Below are 18,702 nucleotides of genomic sequence, written 5' to 3'. Positions count from 1 at the left end.
AAGTGCTTCCTGACAGGTAATATAGCTTCAGTTCAAAATATGGAAAGTTCCCTTTAGCTTGTTTTCCACGACACCTGCTTTCTGCCATACAGATCTGAGAAGGCAGGAACCTCTCTGTGCAGCCCTTTACTCAAAAAGCTATTCAGTAGGAAGTATTCAGAGGAATTTAGCAAGAGTAAGGGCCAAATCAGAGATGTAGCTGTGTGGGTATAAGACTTTGGGTTTTATTGTTTCTGAAGGAATAGCAAGTAATGATTCTAAGGGAAGTGAATTCAAGCTGTTACAAGCATACTGATGACCAAAGAAATGCCTTTTTCTGCATTCTTGCGAGCTGCTGTTGGCGCTGCTGGCAACTGGTTAGTAGCAGTACTTATGCATTTTCTGGTGATGATGTGATGCTGTGCCATCCCTGCTGTCTGGGGGACACCTGGCATCCTGTGGCCTAGAATTTGCTAGCAATGGTCTATAAGATGCAACAGTTTTTATCCATGTTCCTTGCCCTCCCAATGCAGCATTGCACCATTTTAAGTTGGAGTCCTCATTTGAAGTGAACAAACTGTTTGAGTTCCCTTCATGCTGAGTCTGGCCACCTGGTTGTGCAACTGGAGTAGTAATGGCTGTCTTCTGCTGTGCCTTTTGTGTCTTAGCTGACTTTTGCATAGCTTGAGCTTGCAACTTCTGATAGTCCCAGAGTGAGATTTCACATGCCTCTCACCCCATGAGGAGAGGGGAAAGGAATAGTAGCTCCTGCTGCTTCAGGATATGTGGCAAACCGTAGGAGCTGCAGCTGAGAAAAGTCGTACCTAGTGGGATCTAGAGGAATTGAGGCCTGATTTGGAGGCTTCTAATCCTCCCTTTCCTGTTGTTATAGCAGAGTGCAGGCACCTCATGTGTGTAAGGATCCCCTTGGACACAGCTCATCTGACAGATCTCAGCTCAGGCTGGCTCCTGGCGCCTCAGTCAATGAAGTGTGTAGAGAAGGATTTTTCACCCGGAGTGTGGGCAGGTTAGGGGCAGTTTGCACTGCAGAGTTGAAACGTTGCATTGGATGATTTGAATGGAAGGTTTTGCTTTTCATGGTTGCTCAGGGTGATTTAAGAGTAGGCAAATGAGAGAAGAGGGGGCAGATGGCAGTCACAGCATGGCTGGCAGGGAAAGTGGCTGAGTGCTGTAAGTAGGAAAAGTAAATGTTCTCATAAGCAGAACCAGCTGCTGAGCTGTGCTGGAGTTTACAATGCCATTTTTTTTTTTTCAATGCAGCCTTCAACTGACCAAAGTTTGCATTCATGAGAGCCTTTGTGGCTAGTCGAAGTGCGATTAGTGTTAGTATGAATAAAGTTTACAAGAATATTGCATTAGAAGCGCTCTTTCAGTCATTCTGAAAAGCTGTGGTTTTAATTATTCATACGAAATATTAATCTGGCACTCAGAAGTGGCCCAAGATAAGTGGCAGGCAAGAAAACTGAAAGGTGTGTTGCTGATTTATTCAGTGTGGGCCATCATTCAGGATCTAGAAACACCATCAGGTGACCATTCTGAGAAACAATGGAGCAAAACGTCTTCAATTTTAGACGTCTCCATTTCAGCTCCAAACCTTTCATTTAATCTGTTTGTTTTTTTTTCACAAACTCAACCTTCCCCTACTCTTGTTTGATAGTTATTAGAATTTCTTGCATAGCTTTTTTCTTCATCTGATAGAGACTTCTTAGCTGAAGGTGCATGTGGGGAGGAGAAACAATGAAGAAATAGAGTGGGAATAGTGCTGTTTATGGTAGCAAAAGAGGTGCATAATTAAATTTCTGATTGCAGAGATTTCATGCTTTATGTAAAAGTTCCTGAGAGTTGAAGAATTCAGTTATTGTTTCATGGGAAGGGTTTTTTTTTTTTTTTTTTTTTTGGTGTTTTCCCCTCCCACCCCGTGCCGAGTCATGGGACTTTTTCTTCTTCCATTGTCCTAGGCTCTGGTCCAGAATATGCTTTAGTTTGTGGCAGGGAAGTCGGTAGAGCTGACTACAAGATTAAAAAGTATCCTGGAACAAACTTCAGGCTTCCTGTTGTGATTGTGAGCTTAAAGGGTGGCATCTGAGCATCACTGAAGTCAGCAGAATTATTTCCAGTGATTGCAGTAGACTTTGGATTATACCGTTAAAGATGATCCTTGCAATTTGCTTGGTGTTTCTGAGAGGTATTCCTTTTTCAATTAGTATTTTTCAGAGTCATTATTGGCTAGGTAATCCGCAACACTATGGCAGTTCATAGTGCTTCCAGTCAGCAGTTTGATGACCAAATACATGTTGGTCCTTGGGTGACTGTTGGCCATTGACTTGTTGGAGATTTTGGAAATTTTAAATTACGGGCCTGCATCTAGTTTGAAGTGTTGTGGCCTCTGGGAGCTGCACAAATGGGGAAAAGACCCAAGCAATGGAGACTGCCTCTTCATTTGCAGACTTTTCAGTCTTCTTCCATGCACAGATTATCAGGTAAAGACTTCGTTGTGTTTGATGTCATCTAATAAATACCAGCTCTTCTGTTTATGTAGCTGCTAATTCGTGTCATCACCTGCATGTCTACAAGGGATGTAACTAGGACTTGACAGGCTGCGGTGTATCAAGTCAATTCTATTCTTAAGTAATATACACACAGTTTGCTGCAGAAGGAGAATTTCTCATCTGCCGGTATATTTTTGATTCCAGTTCCTTATGAGTTTTCGATGTCAAAGAAGTATGAGGTGCTGAAATCTGACAAAACTGAGTAATAAGAGCACATTTCAGTTATTGCTGCAGTATTTGCATCTAAAATGGCTGGATTTCAAACAAAAATGTTTCCCCCAAACAAAGTAATTCCATCCCAGAAAATCGGTAATCTTGTCATAAAAGTTTCCAATAGTAGGATTTCCGGGGTAGTGTAGTGCTGTCTGATTGCTGGTCATTCTGATTATGGCTGACAGGATCTGCAAATCTCCTTGTATGCACATGAGGTATTCCTGTAGGTTCTATGCCTTTCAAGCATCGCTGACAGCTTTTGCCTGTACTTGTCTAACCTTGACCTTTCCATATACATCTACAGGCCTTAGTCTTTTCTACAGATTATGGGTGTGTTAACCCTTAAGATCAGAAGTGAGGAGCACTATTCGAAGTTTTAAAGGCAATGTAGAGAAAACCTGGAAGTTCTTCCTTTAAAGGAAGACACCTGTTAGAACTTTTTATCTACTGCCAAAATAGTATGTAAGTAGCTAGTCCATTGATATTTAAGATTACATTATTTCCCGGTAGAGAAATACGAAAATAAGATATTCCTTAACCTTGAACATCTGGAAATAGTTTAGGGCAGGTGCTTAAAACAAAACCAAAACCTTTCTGAAAACTGTGGCTGTGTGTCAGGGTCTAATAATCTGGTCTTCTATGTTTTCTTGTCTGTAAGTGCTTAGTCACTTGGTCACTGAAGTCACTGTTGTGTCTCTCAGATGACTGTATGGGTATGTATAAAAGGATAACCTTATTGAAGCAGGTGTAGTAGACATGCAGTTATTGTAGAAATGCCTGAAATTCTCAACCTCTGTCTTCTTTTGCAGCTGGAAGAAGGAGAATACTTTGCTAAAATGGTGATAGACCTGGGTGAGGATGCTGGAGAGTCCCTAGCAAAGGGTTACTTGGCACTGGGTCTGTCATATAGTCTTCAGGCTACTGACGGTGAGTTATCCTGTTTGTCAGGTATGCTATATGAAACATCTGTTCTGATTCTTGGGTGCAAGCAGTAGGAAATGAATTAGAAACTTTGCCTTTAGTGGTGGCTGGATTTAGAAAATAATCAGATCCCAAGACAAGCAGGACTGTTCAATTCCTCAGAGAACTGTCCTCTATGGTAATAGAAGTGAAGCTTTTAAGTAAAGGAAGAAACTCAAATCATTGCTTAGGAGATGTTTCTCTGACTGTATGCAATGATTCTTGGTGTGATTCATTTGGATATTTGTAATACACTTATTTCACTTATTTGCACAACAAAAAATGGAACTTTCGATCTATTTTCGTATTTTTGTCACCCACTCATGTATCACATAAAGAAATACAGTCCAAGAACTGGAGGCAGAAATGCCTGACTTCGGTTCCTGGCGTGATACTGATTCCCTGCAGAGATTCAACCCCTCCCTGATGTAGTTTCTTTCTCTGCTTAGAAGTAAACAAGATAAAAATATCTCTCTCATTGGTACATATGGATTGACTAGATACAAATCACTGAAAGTAAAAACTTAATTTTTTAATACTGATTACTTGGTTTTTATGTGATTAGACTGTGCTTCTGTAGAATTGGTGCTTTGTAGCCTGGAGGGCTGAAAGTCCTGTGGCTGGGTGAGATCTAGATTTGACCTTCATCAGGCTCACAGCTGGGGACAGCCTTCCTTTCTCTGTGATTTCTAACATAGGTAAAAGGCCTCCTAATACAGCTTCTTTAAATAATAGCTGAGCTGTTTTGTTTCCTAAGCAGTTTGGCAGTCCAAACCGTATGTTTTTCTGTCAGATGTGTTCCACAGAAAGAAATTTCTTAGGGCAAATGAGCCTGAAACAAAGCTAAAGTGACAGTTCGTATAGCATTGTGGAAGTGCTCAGATCTTGCAAGTTACACCAAAATTCTGTAAAGCATGTGATTGAGGAAGTGGCCTGTACTCTTCAGTAGTGCAGTATGTTGTTTTTTTTTCACCCAGTCATCAATCAGGCCTTCTGAGAACAGCTTTCCAGCATGGAGAGAAACATGCATTGGTGCTTTCTGTAGTTCTCCATGTCTCTGACTTTGAATAGTTCCCCTTACAAAGGCTGTGTCAAGAAATGTACGTCCTTCCTAATCTGAATTTTGTTGTTTTTGGTTTTTTAATGTTGTTTTTTGTTTTGTTTTTAAATAGTTCATTAAACATTGAGTTCTGCTTTATAGCCTAGTTCCTTAGGGCATTTGACCTAGATTTTGTATGAACTGTCCCTAAAGCTGTATGAGATCCCAGAGACTGTTTTCAGAGATAGGAAGATTTTTGTCTTAAGTCCATTACAATCTATTTATTATTCTCTATGGAAAGAAGAAGGTTTTTAAAGAATGGAGTTGTAGAGGCATGTATTGTGGTCTGGCTCTAAACATACCTTGGTAAAGCAAAATAGAAATTGGAAACTCTCATGGAAGAGAAGTTTTCCAGGTATACAGCTGTTTAGCTCAAGTGTTGTAGTAAGTGATCTTTGTAACATAAAATAAACAATCATTGCAGCAGTTACCTAGTATGATTTTGTTGTGCAACATTGGAATACCTGCCTTCTCATCCTTGTATCTGTAGCCAGTAGATCAGTAGAACCACTGTGCAGTTATTTGGGAAAAATCTGAAGCGTGTATTTTCATCTTCAGGCTACATTTTATTAATTCCAATAAAATAGATCATTGTTCTTCAAAAACATGGTAATCATGGATACACAGCAGCATTTTAGTAGCAAAGTCAAATTTACACTAGTGAGACATTAAAAAACAAAACAAAACAAAAAAACCAAGCTTTTGTTAGTGAAAAATCACAAATAGAACACGTTGAAAGGAAGACAACTACTCTGCTATTATGCTGCTTTATAGTCTTATATCACTGTGTTTGTACCAGTTCATAGTGATATATGCAGACATGCAAACATCTGTGTGTATATATATGACTTCTGTAGCTTCCCACTTAAGCTGATATTCAGTTAATCATCGTTTTCAGAGACCTTCAACCAACTGTCTTATAAAGGTTGCAGCAGTAATATAAAGCTGCCTTCCAACCGAGGTTAGATTTTCTCTCTTTAATATAATTTCAGTAAATATTTATCATCCTGTGTGCCAAAGGCGCTGAGGAGCTGTATTAGAGCCCTTCCTTTATGACCACTTTTTAGCAAGTGCATTTAGCAGAGATGAGAAGATAGAATCCTACTGAATGATGATTCAAAGAACTCATGGGAGCATTCGATAGACTCATTTTACAACTATTAGATTTACTCCTGGATGAAATAAGATTTTCTGAAACTTGTGCTGGCTATAAGTATGTAGCTTTGCAGTCCTTAATGTCTGATTATGTGTTTTTTGGAAGAGGACTCTATGAAGTTGCTGAAAGATGTGTCCTCAGAGGAAGTCATAGCTGCTTTTGTCTCATTCTTAAAAGCGTATATTTCTTGTTCATACAGAATGTCCATACATCTAAATTTTCTACATCCCAAATATGTTCCCAGTGAGGCAATTTTCAACAGCAAACCTTTTGCTTCTTGTAATTCCAGTTTTAGTGTAAGCTGCATTGTCAATTTTGCCTCATGAGGGATTCACTAGAGAAGGGAAAAGTGAGATGAATTTAGCACAGGCTGAAGAGGAGAGACAAGTCCAGCATGCTTTGTGAAATAAAACTGCTCTTATCTAATGTCAGTTCCACACATACTGTTAAAGCTCAGTACAAACAAACAACAGTAACAAACCTTCACTCTCTTTACAGAAATGAGAGAAAGAGTGTACTGCATCTCTGTTCTCATTTAGAATTCTGTTACAAGGCCACAAAGTCAGAGACTGAATTGGAAAATTTTCCTGGTGTTATAAATAATCGGTAAACTGTTAATGGTAAATGTTAATCAGTATGCTAATGTTAATCAGTACCAGTTAATGTTAAAAAGAGACATTAAAATTAAAAATGCATTATTAGTGAACAAACACACCTTTTTTGCATCTGGAGATGACGATCAGCACATGCAATCATTAACTGTGATTTTGGATACTGAAACTGCATAACTTGCTGTATTAGTTGTCAGAAATGTATTTTTGAATTCCATCTCTCCAACCCACTTCTTAATATTGTGATTCACGTAATAGAAGAGTGCTGGAAAACACAAACTAGATTATTTTCTCATAAAATTAATGTGCTACAAAAATAGACCTGATTATGCTGCAATTGCTTATGGTTTTTCAGTCCAGAGTATATGGACTGTCTCAGTGTATATTTAGTTTTGATGCTGGCCCCCAGCATTGCTATTTCAGTCTATGCACTCACTGCTTACTATGCCGCACCTTCCTACTAACACAGTTTACCTTCCTCTGTGTTTTCAAATGTGACTTCAGAGCTTTGTATTTTGGTATCCAAAGGTTGAAAAATCTGCTGATTTTTAGTCAACAAAGTGTGCTTCAAAGAGTAAATATTAAGCTTCTAAGGTGATGTTTGAAAAGTACTGTTCTTAGAGGAACACCTGAGGTTTTAGAAACTTAAAATCCCCCGTGCTGTCTCTCTTACTTCGGTTAGACTGTGCTTTGCTCTGCTTTTATTTTAGTCTAAATAATGTGTTCTGTTGCCTTTTTATTTGTAAAACTGTCACAGCTGAGCTCATGATAGTGACTTCTTGCTGTGTAAGAAAAAAAAGTCTAATTCTGGTAAGGAGAGGGAAAGGGCATGTGTGAGGAGGGGCACTGGAGTAGGAGGAACTTGCACAGGTTTTGTCAACTTGAGGCATAAATATTGAACACTGAGTCATGTCATCTCTGTATTTATTCATCTAGCGTGTACGTGTGTTATCTCTGATAAAGACCTAGCAATATATGGGAGAGGAGCAGTAGGAAGAACCTAAAAGATCACAATAAAGATGTTCCCAATCTGTTAACTATTTCAGCTTACTGCTCTCATGTCTGCCCTCCAGTACCAGTACATTTGGGAGTTTTGTTCATTTTATGCAAAGCTGACTTAAATGTGCTAAAAATAGATTCAGCTGAGCTAGATGTGTAAAGGTACAGTGTTCTTCCAAATTCAGCTCCCTGTTTTTCTGCATTTTGATTGAAAATTTTTGCCATATTGAGGTAATGATCAATGGCCCAGCCTCTCTTGCAGACAGATTTTGTGTAAAAATGCACATTTTTCTGCTTTGAAAGAGAGGGAAGAACTTAAGAATTGCTTTTAAGAGCTTCCTCTTAACTCCACTTGGCCTCTGTGCTTGGGATTGGTCTTGAAGACTGTGTTGTAAAACATTGGATCAGAGCCTGTGAATCACATTTTGAGCTCGGTTTTTGTTTAGCAGAAATACGCTTTGACTTTAACTATAAACGTGTTCAGTCATCACTTCAGCTTTCCTTCTCTTTCATCTCTCCCAAAATCACTTAGTTGCTTTTTTATAGAAATGGAAGAACTCAAATTTCAATTTGTTTGGCCAAATCAAACACAAATCTAGAGACAGACAAGCAGATTTGCAACTTTGCAACTGAATATGCAGTTCATGCTGTGGGAAGTGGGACTCGCATGTCCCACCTCATCAGTGCCAGCATCATTTCCACCAAATATTGGTACTCTTACTTTCTAAGTTGAACAGCCATTCAGTCAAGTCATACCAGACTGAACCCAAAAGTTCTTCTAGCTTTTCATTTTGTGGTTATTTGGAGGGTGAATGTAAAATCTCTTTCCATCTTCCTCACTGTGTAATGTGTCTCTAGAATTACTTGGTTACATGTATATATATATAGGGAATCTCGTAGTTTCCATAAGGAGCACAATCTGACATGTTCTTTCTGGGTGAACGCTCACAGCTGTGATCAAATCCTTTCTAGCATCTCTTCAGGTATTTTTACATGAATGTCAATCATGATTTTCTAAAATACTTTTCTGTAAGCTTTGCCCCTTCATTGTTTTTTTGGTATTTGGCAGTGGACCAGAATATTCAATTTAAGGATATTGAGAGTGAAGTGTTTCCAGCTTTTTATAAATGCTATGTTTTGCATGAAAGCACATATCTTCAAATTTGTTCTTTGAATTATGTATTTTTGTTCAGTTTTTACTATTTAGAGCAGAATTTATGAGGTAAGCAGTTTTTTTTATTTATGTGATTTGGAAAATCCTGAAGATTGCTGTTCCTCGCAGATAGAGCTGATGTTTAGAAGAACTATTGAAAAGCATAGGAGTGAAAAAGGTTTGATGACTGCAACTACTTAGGAAAAATAAATTGTTTTTAAAGTTTCACTTACTAGCATGTTGGATAATCTAAAGAAACTTATTACCTTTGTACAACTCGTAAAAGAACACAACTCTTAACTTATACGAGTATTTGATTTTGGGGGGGTTTTGTTGCTGAAGTAGATACTATTTACTATCTTTCTTTTCTGGAGCTTACATTGGCTTCATATAGGAAGTGAAATATATTCATAGGTGGATGTTTGCCGAATGATTAACTGCTTGCCTCTTTCTTGTACTGTTGATCAGCAGCTTCCAAATTCAAAACAAATAGAATGAGAAACAACTGCTATGTAAAATCTAAAAACTTAAGATCCAGAGCAAAGCAGCCAACTAGTGTGCTTCTGAACTTTATTGTTAGCTTTCCAGATATTCCGGATTTAAGGGAGCCCTTCTTCTCCCAAGTTCTTCTTCCTTTAATGATGATGGTATTTTATGATGCTCTGGTGTAACAAGAGATTGATGATTCTTCTCATTAGAGCTCAAATTAAGTCATACATCGGATGAGCCTAGTGGATGGGATCCTTTGGCAATTAGATGCACCAAGGAGGGCAAAGTGGCTCCTCCTTGCCACTTATCTGCCACATCTGAAGGAACCTGAATGTTTGTTGTGGTCCAGGGGAAATGCTGTGTTGTCAAGGACTGTGTCACGGAGTTGTAAATCTGGCTTCTGGTATTCCTGTTCCACCTGCAAAATTGTCCTACATGAAGATGGTGTTGGAGGCACTCTGAGTCAAAATGCCAAGCTAGTTACTGCCATTAACATGTACACTGGGCTGGCAGAGGTCTGGAATCTAGTTAGATACAATAAGAGATTGTGTCTCCTGATCGTTCCACACCCCTTTAGTGGCATACGTTAATAAAAAATACTTCAGGGTTTCAGACAAGAGAGTTTGAAGACTTGTTAATAGAAAAAAAATGGAGAATTAAAATTATTGGAGTTAAAATATTATTTTTGTGCTGTCCATTAAAAACAAAATGGCACGTTTTCCAGCCCTGAGCAGGCACCATGAGATTGCAACACTTTTCATGCTTCTGGTTTGAAGCATGTGTAGCTGTTTTTTATTGAATTTGAAACATTGAATTCAATTTTTAAATCACATTGTATATTGCCCTGCAGCTACTTTGAAGAGCACTCAGGATGAATACAACAAGAAAGCACTTCAGGCTTTGGAGAGGTGAGTAAGAATGGTACTTATTCCTGTATTACCTAGTTCCTTTGATGAATCCAGAATAATTTTAAAAAAAAATGTTTTACTTTCTGTATGATGTTACTCAGAAATTTTAAAAACACTTCCATAAATTTCAGCAGTCACATGTCAAAAACATCCTTGTGATGGTGAAATGTGGCAATTATTTGGTTGAATATCCAAGGTAAGAGTACTTGTTCTGCCTCTAAAAGCATTGTGCAGGTGGTAGGACAGTTAACGTTTATAAGCGTAAATGCTTACAGATCTCAAGTGGCAACTAAATGGAAGCTTATGTGGTCTAAGTCTTGGACTGAAGTATCCAATTCTGGTTTTGTTGTGGTCCTAAATGCATTATAAAAAGTGATGAAAACTTGAATTCTTTGGTATCTCCAAGTACAGATACTGTACAGTGTAAGTACAGTACAGATACAGTAGCAAGTTGAGCACTTTACTGGATCCTAGCTGCTTTTCTGATGCTGTCCAAAACATTTTTCCTGCAGTGATTGCAAGGAGCAAGTGGTAGTAGAAACTTGCTGTTGCCAAACTGAAACTACAAATGTAATTCTGGATATTTACCCCATAAGGATCTGAAAGATTAGAAAGTATATATTTTAAAAGCCATTTGTATGGTCACTATTTAGATCAGCAGTATACTTAAAGTCACACCAATTCCCAGGCTCCAATGTAATACCTTCACTACTGCCCAATTTTTCGGTAATTGCAGTGCTGCAGTGCTTTTAAAGTGCATTTATTTTTATGCTTTGACCTTTCCCACTGGCTGTAGCTGGTCTTCCCCGTATTTTAACACTAGCTAGGAAGCAGACAAGCTTCTAGTCAGAAATTAGGTACTCAGATTTCAGCCAGCAGGAGTGTTCTGACAGTAACTGCTACTATCTCCCTATATGCGTTTGTTTGGTTTTCTTTTCCTTGTTGGGTTGTTGTTTGTTTTTTTTTTTTCCCCTTGTTTTTCACCTCTTTTTACGTTACTTCTAGAATTTCTCAGACCACGGTTTGGCTTGTAGCCATCCTTATCAGTGGCCTTTTCAGCTGGAAGTTTGAATGAAGTATTTTTCTAGTACATTTTGAGGAAATTTAATAGTAGTTTAAAAACTCTGTCTCTTTTCTGTTCCCCCTCAGTCTTCTTTTCTCCAGGCTGAACAGACCCAGGTTACTCAATCTTTATACGGGAGATGCTCCAGGCCTTTGATCATCTTTGTGGCCCTCCTTGATCTGCTGGCCGTGGTCTTTTTAATTAACCCTAGGATTCCGTTGGCCTTCTCGGCCACCAGGACACACTGCTGGCTCCTCGCCAACCTGTTGTTCACAGGAACACCCAGATCCTTCTCCACAGAGCTCTTCTCCAGCAGATCATCCCCTAACCTGTACTGGTGTTCCTAGCCAGGTGCAAGATGCTACACTTGCTCTTTTTAAACCTCACCACTAGGTTAAACTAATTGTTCCCTCTCAACTCTCCTGTCTGTCCAGGTCTTGTTGAATGGTAGCACAGCCTTCTGGTGTGTCAGCCACTCCTCCACATTTGTATCATCAACCTTACTCAGTTTTTATTTCCAAATTCCTTGATTTTTCATTTGCTTATGCTTGGCAAATGAGTAGTTTTGGCAGGTTTCTAATCACTAGCCTTGCCAGCTTGTCATTTCTTCCTCATAAAGACTTTTGACTGTGATTGCTTTGAACAGTGCAGTGCAGGTGCAGGCTTTTTTATCATCCCCGAGCACCACCCATGAAGAGGTCAGGAATGTCAGCTTGCTATAATGAACCTTCCTCTTCTCCATCTTTCCTATGTGCAATGGCTTTACTGCATGACAGAGAGAGGAGCGAGCTTCTTGCATCTGCAACTCCCTCGACGGGGAAAATCCACTGGTATTGGACATGGGCTGCTACATGGCAGGAGCCAGTGTTCAGCATTGCTGCTAGGTTAGGTACCTTAAACTTTGCCTGGTAGTTAGCCTGGTTAAGGGCTTCTCTGCAGAGTGGTGAACTCAGGTTGCATTTTCATGCTGAGCATAGCTGGGGAGGAATGGTTCTTCCCTGTCTGTCCATTCCTGCTTCTGGCCTTGCAGAAGCCACACTGAGTTCTGGAGATGCTGCAGTCTTCACTAGCCAAGCACTTTCTGCAGTATGAACTATTCCTAGCCATTGACCAGAAGATAATATCTGAGAAGTCCAAGCTGGTTTAATGGGAGAAGCCCTAGCCTGAGACACAAAGGCTCTGGTTCTCAACCAGAGGTTCTCAACCTCTTCTGCCATCAAAACCTCAACCCTCCCACTGAATCTTCCTTTTTCAAATTAGGAGCACGCTGTCAACAGTTAGAATAGGAGCTTGTAGGGTGGAAGATATTTTGCGTTTGGGCATTAGCTGATATCTTGGGCTCCTGATCCTGTTCATAGCCAAAAGAGTAGCAGAAATGATGATTACTTTTTGGTGCCAGCCCAACCCTCTCCTATTACTTGAAAAGTGGTAATACAGAAACAAGTTAAACAGCTATCTTGTTTCACCTAAATTACTTAAAATAATGCCTTAAACAGTTGGTGTCATGAGTTAAAGCTATTTTCTCCATTAGATGTTTACGTTCCAAAATATGTGCTGACAAATGAACATTTAAGTTATATAAACCCTGCCAGTTGTATTTTTCACCTGTTTTCCTGTGAGCTTGGCTTATCCAGGTAAGTGTCAGTGTACTTTTTGTCAAGTTTCAGTATGCTATCCCATTACTGGTCTAGTTTTCTATTGGACAGGGCTCAGATTTGTTCTGCTCGTGTGTGAGTCCTGGCAACGTAGTTGTAGAAAGTACAGTCTAACAGTCACTTTTCTTTTTGTGTTGTGTTCTTAAAGAGCACGGGAATTGGACCGAGACGATCACCAAATCATCCTCTACTTATCGCTGCAGCTGGCTCTTGTCAGACAGGTATGTGCAATAATTAGCAACCACTGAGGCATTAAGAAGGTGGGAGAAGGACAGTCATTGTACAAGATCAAGCCGTGCTAGACAGGGTTCATTCCTACCTTCATTAGTAGTCAGTAACAATCAGAATTTGTTTGTGTAAGATTTTTATTTTTTAAAGCAGTAATTCCACAGTGCGTGTGACCCCTGGGAATATCGTTCCCAATGTTTTTAGCCCTAGCTTCTGGGTGGTGCCGTTCCCACTCTGAGCAACTTTGTCTGGGTAGGCTGAGTGAGAGGTATTTACTCTGGATATCATGCTGCGTCCTGCCACAGGCTGCTCTTGTTACTGCCTGGTTCTGTATCACACCAGATCTCGCGTTCTCAGCACTGGGCACTGGTTTATTCCATACTTGGGCACATTCAGCGTTAGACTTTGACGGGTGCTGGAGCTCTGCAGTGAGTGGGATTAGTTGGCATTTGAATGCTGCTGCAGGTGTTAGTTCATAAACATTACACTGATCAGTAAATACACTGCACCATCTTATTTCTCTGTCCTTCTTTTTGAAAGCCAAAGACTTTATTGGAGTTGTCTCTATTTATTAAATGCTCTTCTAGCTAGATTTGATATTTCATGGCCTTTTCCTTCTTTGGCAGGCTTTCTGCTTGCTGCATCCAGAGTCAAAAAGTTGGATCCTTTTTACTTTTCTGAGATAATTAGGGGAGTTGTGTGTTCATTAGGTTAAACTAACTGTTCCAGGAGAGCATGCTCTTGATAATGTCGCTTTTGTAACCCTTTAATGAGAGTGCTGTGTTGTGAGGAAGCTTGCAATAAGAAAGGATAATTAAAATGGCTTACTTATGTTGTCATCAGCCTACTGCCTGCTTTATGATGCGGTTTGCTCAGGGTCTTTGATTTAAAAATACCCAGGTACCCCTCTTTCTCCCACAGCTTCTGCCTCTCAGGGATGTTGTCTGATTTGCTGCCCCTTTTGCTTCTTGCCCAGAGTAAAAGCATTACAGCTTTTCAACTGCTGCTGAGAATAAAAATATTTAAAGTAAAAGAGATTTTTGTGGTTATTTGTTCTTCTCTTTACTGGACTATTGCAGTTTAACTCATTATGCTTTCTTTTTCTCCAGTTATAGCCTTTTTTTTACAGTGCTGTTTCATGTTCATCTTTTCATTATTCTTTACCTCCCCCCCCCTTCTTTCCTTCAAACTCTTGTCCTTATGTTCACTTTCTCCTATGTCTTCCTCACCTGTATGTTCTTATCCTTGATGTTTTGCCAGTGGCCTTTGCTACCCTAGCTGTGTGATGTAAGTGTGTTATGTAGTGTCAGCCTGAGCCCTGCTGTGTTGCTCTTGCTCTTCACCATCTAGTGAGATATAAATCTTTAACGCATGCTTGGAGAGAGGGAGATACCTGAGATATCTTTATTTTTAGACTGCTGTAAAATATCATACTCTTCTTTTGCCAGTTTACTCAATGATAAAAATTTGGTAATGTGTTTTTAATATGCTTAATTATTTAATGTATCTAATATATTATCTTTCTGATTAACTGAAAGATAAATTATACCTTTTTTTTTTTTTTTGATAGGTTGCATTAACTATTGAATGTCACAGGTAGGGTTTCCATCAGGCTATGCTGTAGTACCATACACAAGATAATAACTGATAATACCTCAGCAATCAGCCTTTTTGTTTCCATAGCCAAGGTCAATAAGTGGTCAATTTCATACCTTACCTGTATGAAAAATCTAGATATCAGCTTGCATAGATAAGAGAGCATTTTCATGGAACAAAGCAAAAGAGGCAGATGACTGGTAGAGTGCTGAATAAAGTTTGAGCCATCATCTTCCTTGGAAGACTAAAATATTTCCACTAGCAGTCAGCCGTCTGCCAGCACTGGGCACATGGAGGGAGAAATGGAAAAATATAAGCCTCCCTCCAAAAAAAATTGAGAACACGGCAAGAAGGAGAGTGGTTATAAAAAGTTTTCATGGAGTTGGATGTTGAATACTATGATCAACCAGAATGAAAGATGGCGTCATGCTTGATGTTCATGGTATGGACTGTGTCTTAAAGAGCAGAGTAACTGGAAGGACTCCAACAATTCTCAGAGAGTCTGGGTCAGCCCCAAGGCATTTTACAGTGGATTTTTCAGCAAAATATAGTAAAATTCCATCCTCTGTGACGAGAGTCTCACTTTGATTTTCTCCTTATGTGACAGTGCCATCACTCTGAGGTTAGCTGATGCTGAGGTGGGTTTCTCCAGGTACATCTAGATCATCAGTCTGATGACCACTGGCCAGGCCAGTAGACAAGCCAGGCTCCCAGCTCTGGGCTGCTGGTTCAGCTGCCTCTCTTGTTTCTGTGGTAACAGAATGTGGATCAGCACAAACAAGGTAGCCTGAAGATTTTAAAGCTGACTGATTTTTAATGCCTTGCCTTGCTTTTTTAGCAGGCCAGTTTCTATGGAAATGACTCTAGAGAGTCAGAGCTCATGTTAATTTTAAGTGCTGATTCCATTCTCCTTTTGGGGATGGTGTTCTGTGTTGTGTGTTTTTTTTTTTTTTACCTCAAATGCCATGTAAATCACTACCGGATACATGAAAACAACACATGGGTTTTCATACCATTTTAATATTTGATTTGACCTTTCTTTACATGAAAATAGGAAGGCAAAGACAGCCAGGGCCAGCAGCTGAGAATTAAGAGGTCTCACTTAGCAATTTCGTCTGTGGGCTGCCAGCAGACCCGAAGTTTCAAGTGGCAATATCCAGAAAACACCTACTGCCTTCCTTCCAGTATATAAAAAACAGAAACAGGAGTTATGAGTACCAGCGAAAACATTTCAGTTGTTTTCTCTGCAGTTTTTATTCTGGTTTCAGGGAGGGGCAAATGTGTTAGCTTTTGTTTGCCTCAGGAGAGGAGCTCTGTTTCCATTTAGTGGCTGCTAACGGGGATAGCTCTGTTCTTTGTCCCAGACCTGCTAAGGCCTTCTCTGCTGAAGAGCAACATGCAGCTTTTCTGTCAAGGTCTTGATTTTTCCAGTGATGAAGAACAACTTGCAGCAAGAATTAAGTTCTGACATAGCTCACAGATTTGTTCATGCTTGCTTTCTGATGGTGTGCAGCAGGTCTGTTTTGAGCAAACATTCTTGACTGTCAATGAAGCTTTCTCTTTTCTCTAATCCTTGTACTATAAAGGCAGATGGAAAGGGATAGCTTTAGTGGTTAATTAACTGCAACTCACAACTGATATGAAAATGTAAGGTTTGAAAACTCATTTGGATCAAATACTTATGAAATCCTATTTCATTTAGCACTCTCAATATGTAGGTGCATTCTACCATTGTGAAATGGTAGAAAGACATCATACTATTTTCCTTTTTATACCTACAGTTATAACTTCCAAATGGTTTTAAGGAAGCATGTAGCATTATCAAAATAAAGCCTATTATAAGAGGCAGTCTAAACAATCCACAGTATTTTATTAGTGCTGCAGGATGCTATTTCTGGCTTGCTGCAGTATTTTTGCTTCCTGATCGATGTCATCTGAACGTACCTGTGTGCCATGCAGAATAGATGTGGTATATTTATTAATGGAAAGACGAATCAGAGAAGGGTAGAATGGTCTAATTGCTGGCTCCACTTGGACTTGCTGTCCAGCTGAAATAGGATTACTTTAAGGCGTAGCACTTGTGGGGAATTTAAACTGGCAGCCTACCTCTGAGTTTCAGAGCGCCATCTGTGCTGCCAGCTTCCATCTTTCTCATATTACATAGTTACTTAAATAAATAAGCTTTGGCTTCTTCAATAGATCAATGATCTCTACTTTTCAAAAGAAGTTTGTGTTTGCTGCTGCCAAATATCTTGTTTTTATTGTTCTAGAAATTCAGTTTAAATTTTGTTGTGACTGTTTTGTTGAAAGTTGTTATTGTGTGTTTCCTGTAGTTGAAAAGAATATCCAGAAATTATTAAAGGGTATTTTTTTTTTACTGGTGTTGACCACTGCAGCAGGAGAACTGTAGGCTACTAATGGTGTTACAGGGCTAAGGATTTTTGGGGGGCTTGAGTTAGAATAGTTAGGGGTCAGGCAGCATGACTAATGTCCAAAACCTGTCATTTCCTGCAACTCCACAACAGGTTGCTCAAGACCCCCTCTGGTTTGTTGTTTGTTTGTTTGTTTTAGACCTGGGGGTAATGAAAGTCTTGATGGCAGTCTTATTTTAGCAAGCCAGATTTATACATCTCTGGTGTACCTCCTGAACACCTTCATAGACTGGCAGACCTGGACCTACAACAGTCTCACATCTGTTGTCCTGCATCCAAGTTCTGTTGTCATTGACAGCGTTTTTACATAGTAATGAAGAAGTGTCCTAGGAAGCTGCTGAAGACTCATTGATGATTTCAGTCAATATATTTACTCTAGCTTTGCAGTATGCTACAATAACACATGACAGACAGTAGTTCATTAAAGCCGAGAACTCAGTCGTATATCCAAACCTGAACCTAGGCCAGGACACTCAGCAGTGTCACCAGATGCCAGTTTGGGGTTATGTCTGTGGATCAATCACTTATCTGCAGGCTTGCATGAAGGCACCAGTAATTACTGTAGTTAAGTATTTTTGCTTGCTTAAGTGCAGTAAGAGTGAAAAGTCATTTGGACATTTGCATGAACAAAATATGGACTGGTCTCTCAGAAGTATGTCTTGGATCTAGATGTTCCACAGACTGTTGTGACTGCAGGCAGTGTAATGGCTGCTCTCCATTGTTATGTGCAACCTCTTCTGAGTGAACTGTGGAGGTGGTGGGAATTTCGCACTGGTGTTACGCCAGGCCAGAAGAAGAAATCTGTGTATTGTTCTGCAAGCTTTCAGGGCCAAACACAGATCTGGAAAGAAGCAAATAAGAATAATTTCTAAACTAGAGGAACTTAGAGAAAATTCTCTATGTAAAACTTACTGGTAATCAAAGAAAAAAGATCTACTAAAAAATTCCTTTTTGAATATATAGCTTAAGTTACTTGGTCACTAAGATCTTGTGATATAAATGCATTCGTTACAGATGTTAGGTTTTATGCCAAAGGGGACTTGATTCTAAAAGGCATGCCACTGATGTGTCTGGACTACTCTGCCCATCCTAGAGGATGGAGTTGGAAATTGGGCCCTTGTAGCGTGTTTTTACAGTGTAAAAGCACCATGGATTAATTGGGTCTAGACTGCTGCTCCTGCTCATAAGCAGTAATTCAATAATGCTGCAGACTTTTTGCTAGAATGTGTGGGTTTTCTCAAGCAATGCAGCCTGTTAATTTTGGCAGACTGTTCAGATAGTAAAACTCTTCCTCATAAGATGCCCAAATAAGATTTTTTCAGAATTTCAAATGACTATATTTGCTCTTATCTTTGGGAATATCTGAAGGAGAAAAATGTTTTCTTTTTATGTCTACCCCATTTCCTTCCAGATTTCTGATGCTATAGAATATCTTCAGGAAGCACTACAGCTGTGCAAAGATGACATGAACTCACTACATCTACTGGCCCTCCTCTTTTCAGCTCAGAAGCACTATCAGCATGCACTGGAAGTTATCAACATGGCTGTTGTTGAGTACCCAGAAAGCTTTAGGTAAGAGTTATTACACATT

The 18,702-nt window shown here is 39.5% G+C and overlaps 1 protein-coding gene across 7 annotated transcripts in view; it reads left to right on the top strand.

The window, feature by feature from the left end:
- TTC7A (tetratricopeptide repeat domain 7A) overlaps window positions 1–18,702 on the top strand; it is a 160,807-nt gene that overhangs the window by 57,966 nt on the left and 84,139 nt on the right. For all 7 annotated transcript variants that reach the window (XM_042812210.1, XM_042812129.1, XM_042811968.1 and 4 more), the window contains 4 exons: window positions 3,572–3,689; window positions 10,080–10,137; window positions 13,004–13,076; window positions 18,523–18,683. In XM_042812210.1, the coding sequence (XP_042668144.1) occupies window positions 3,572–3,689; window positions 10,080–10,137; window positions 13,004–13,076; window positions 18,523–18,683 (410 nt within the window). The remainder of the gene's footprint in view (window positions 1–3,571; window positions 3,690–10,079; window positions 10,138–13,003; window positions 13,077–18,522; window positions 18,684–18,702) is intronic.

This window comes from Centrocercus urophasianus, unplaced genomic scaffold (assembly GCF_019232065.1).
Source record: "Centrocercus urophasianus isolate 14NV4802_14NV808 unplaced genomic scaffold, USGS_Curo_1.0 seq_10, whole genome shotgun sequence".
NCBI lineage: Eukaryota > Metazoa > Chordata > Aves > Galliformes > Phasianidae > Centrocercus > Centrocercus urophasianus.
The sequence above is the reverse complement of the archived record's forward strand: the minus strand, read 5'-3'. Positions and strand labels throughout refer to the sequence as shown.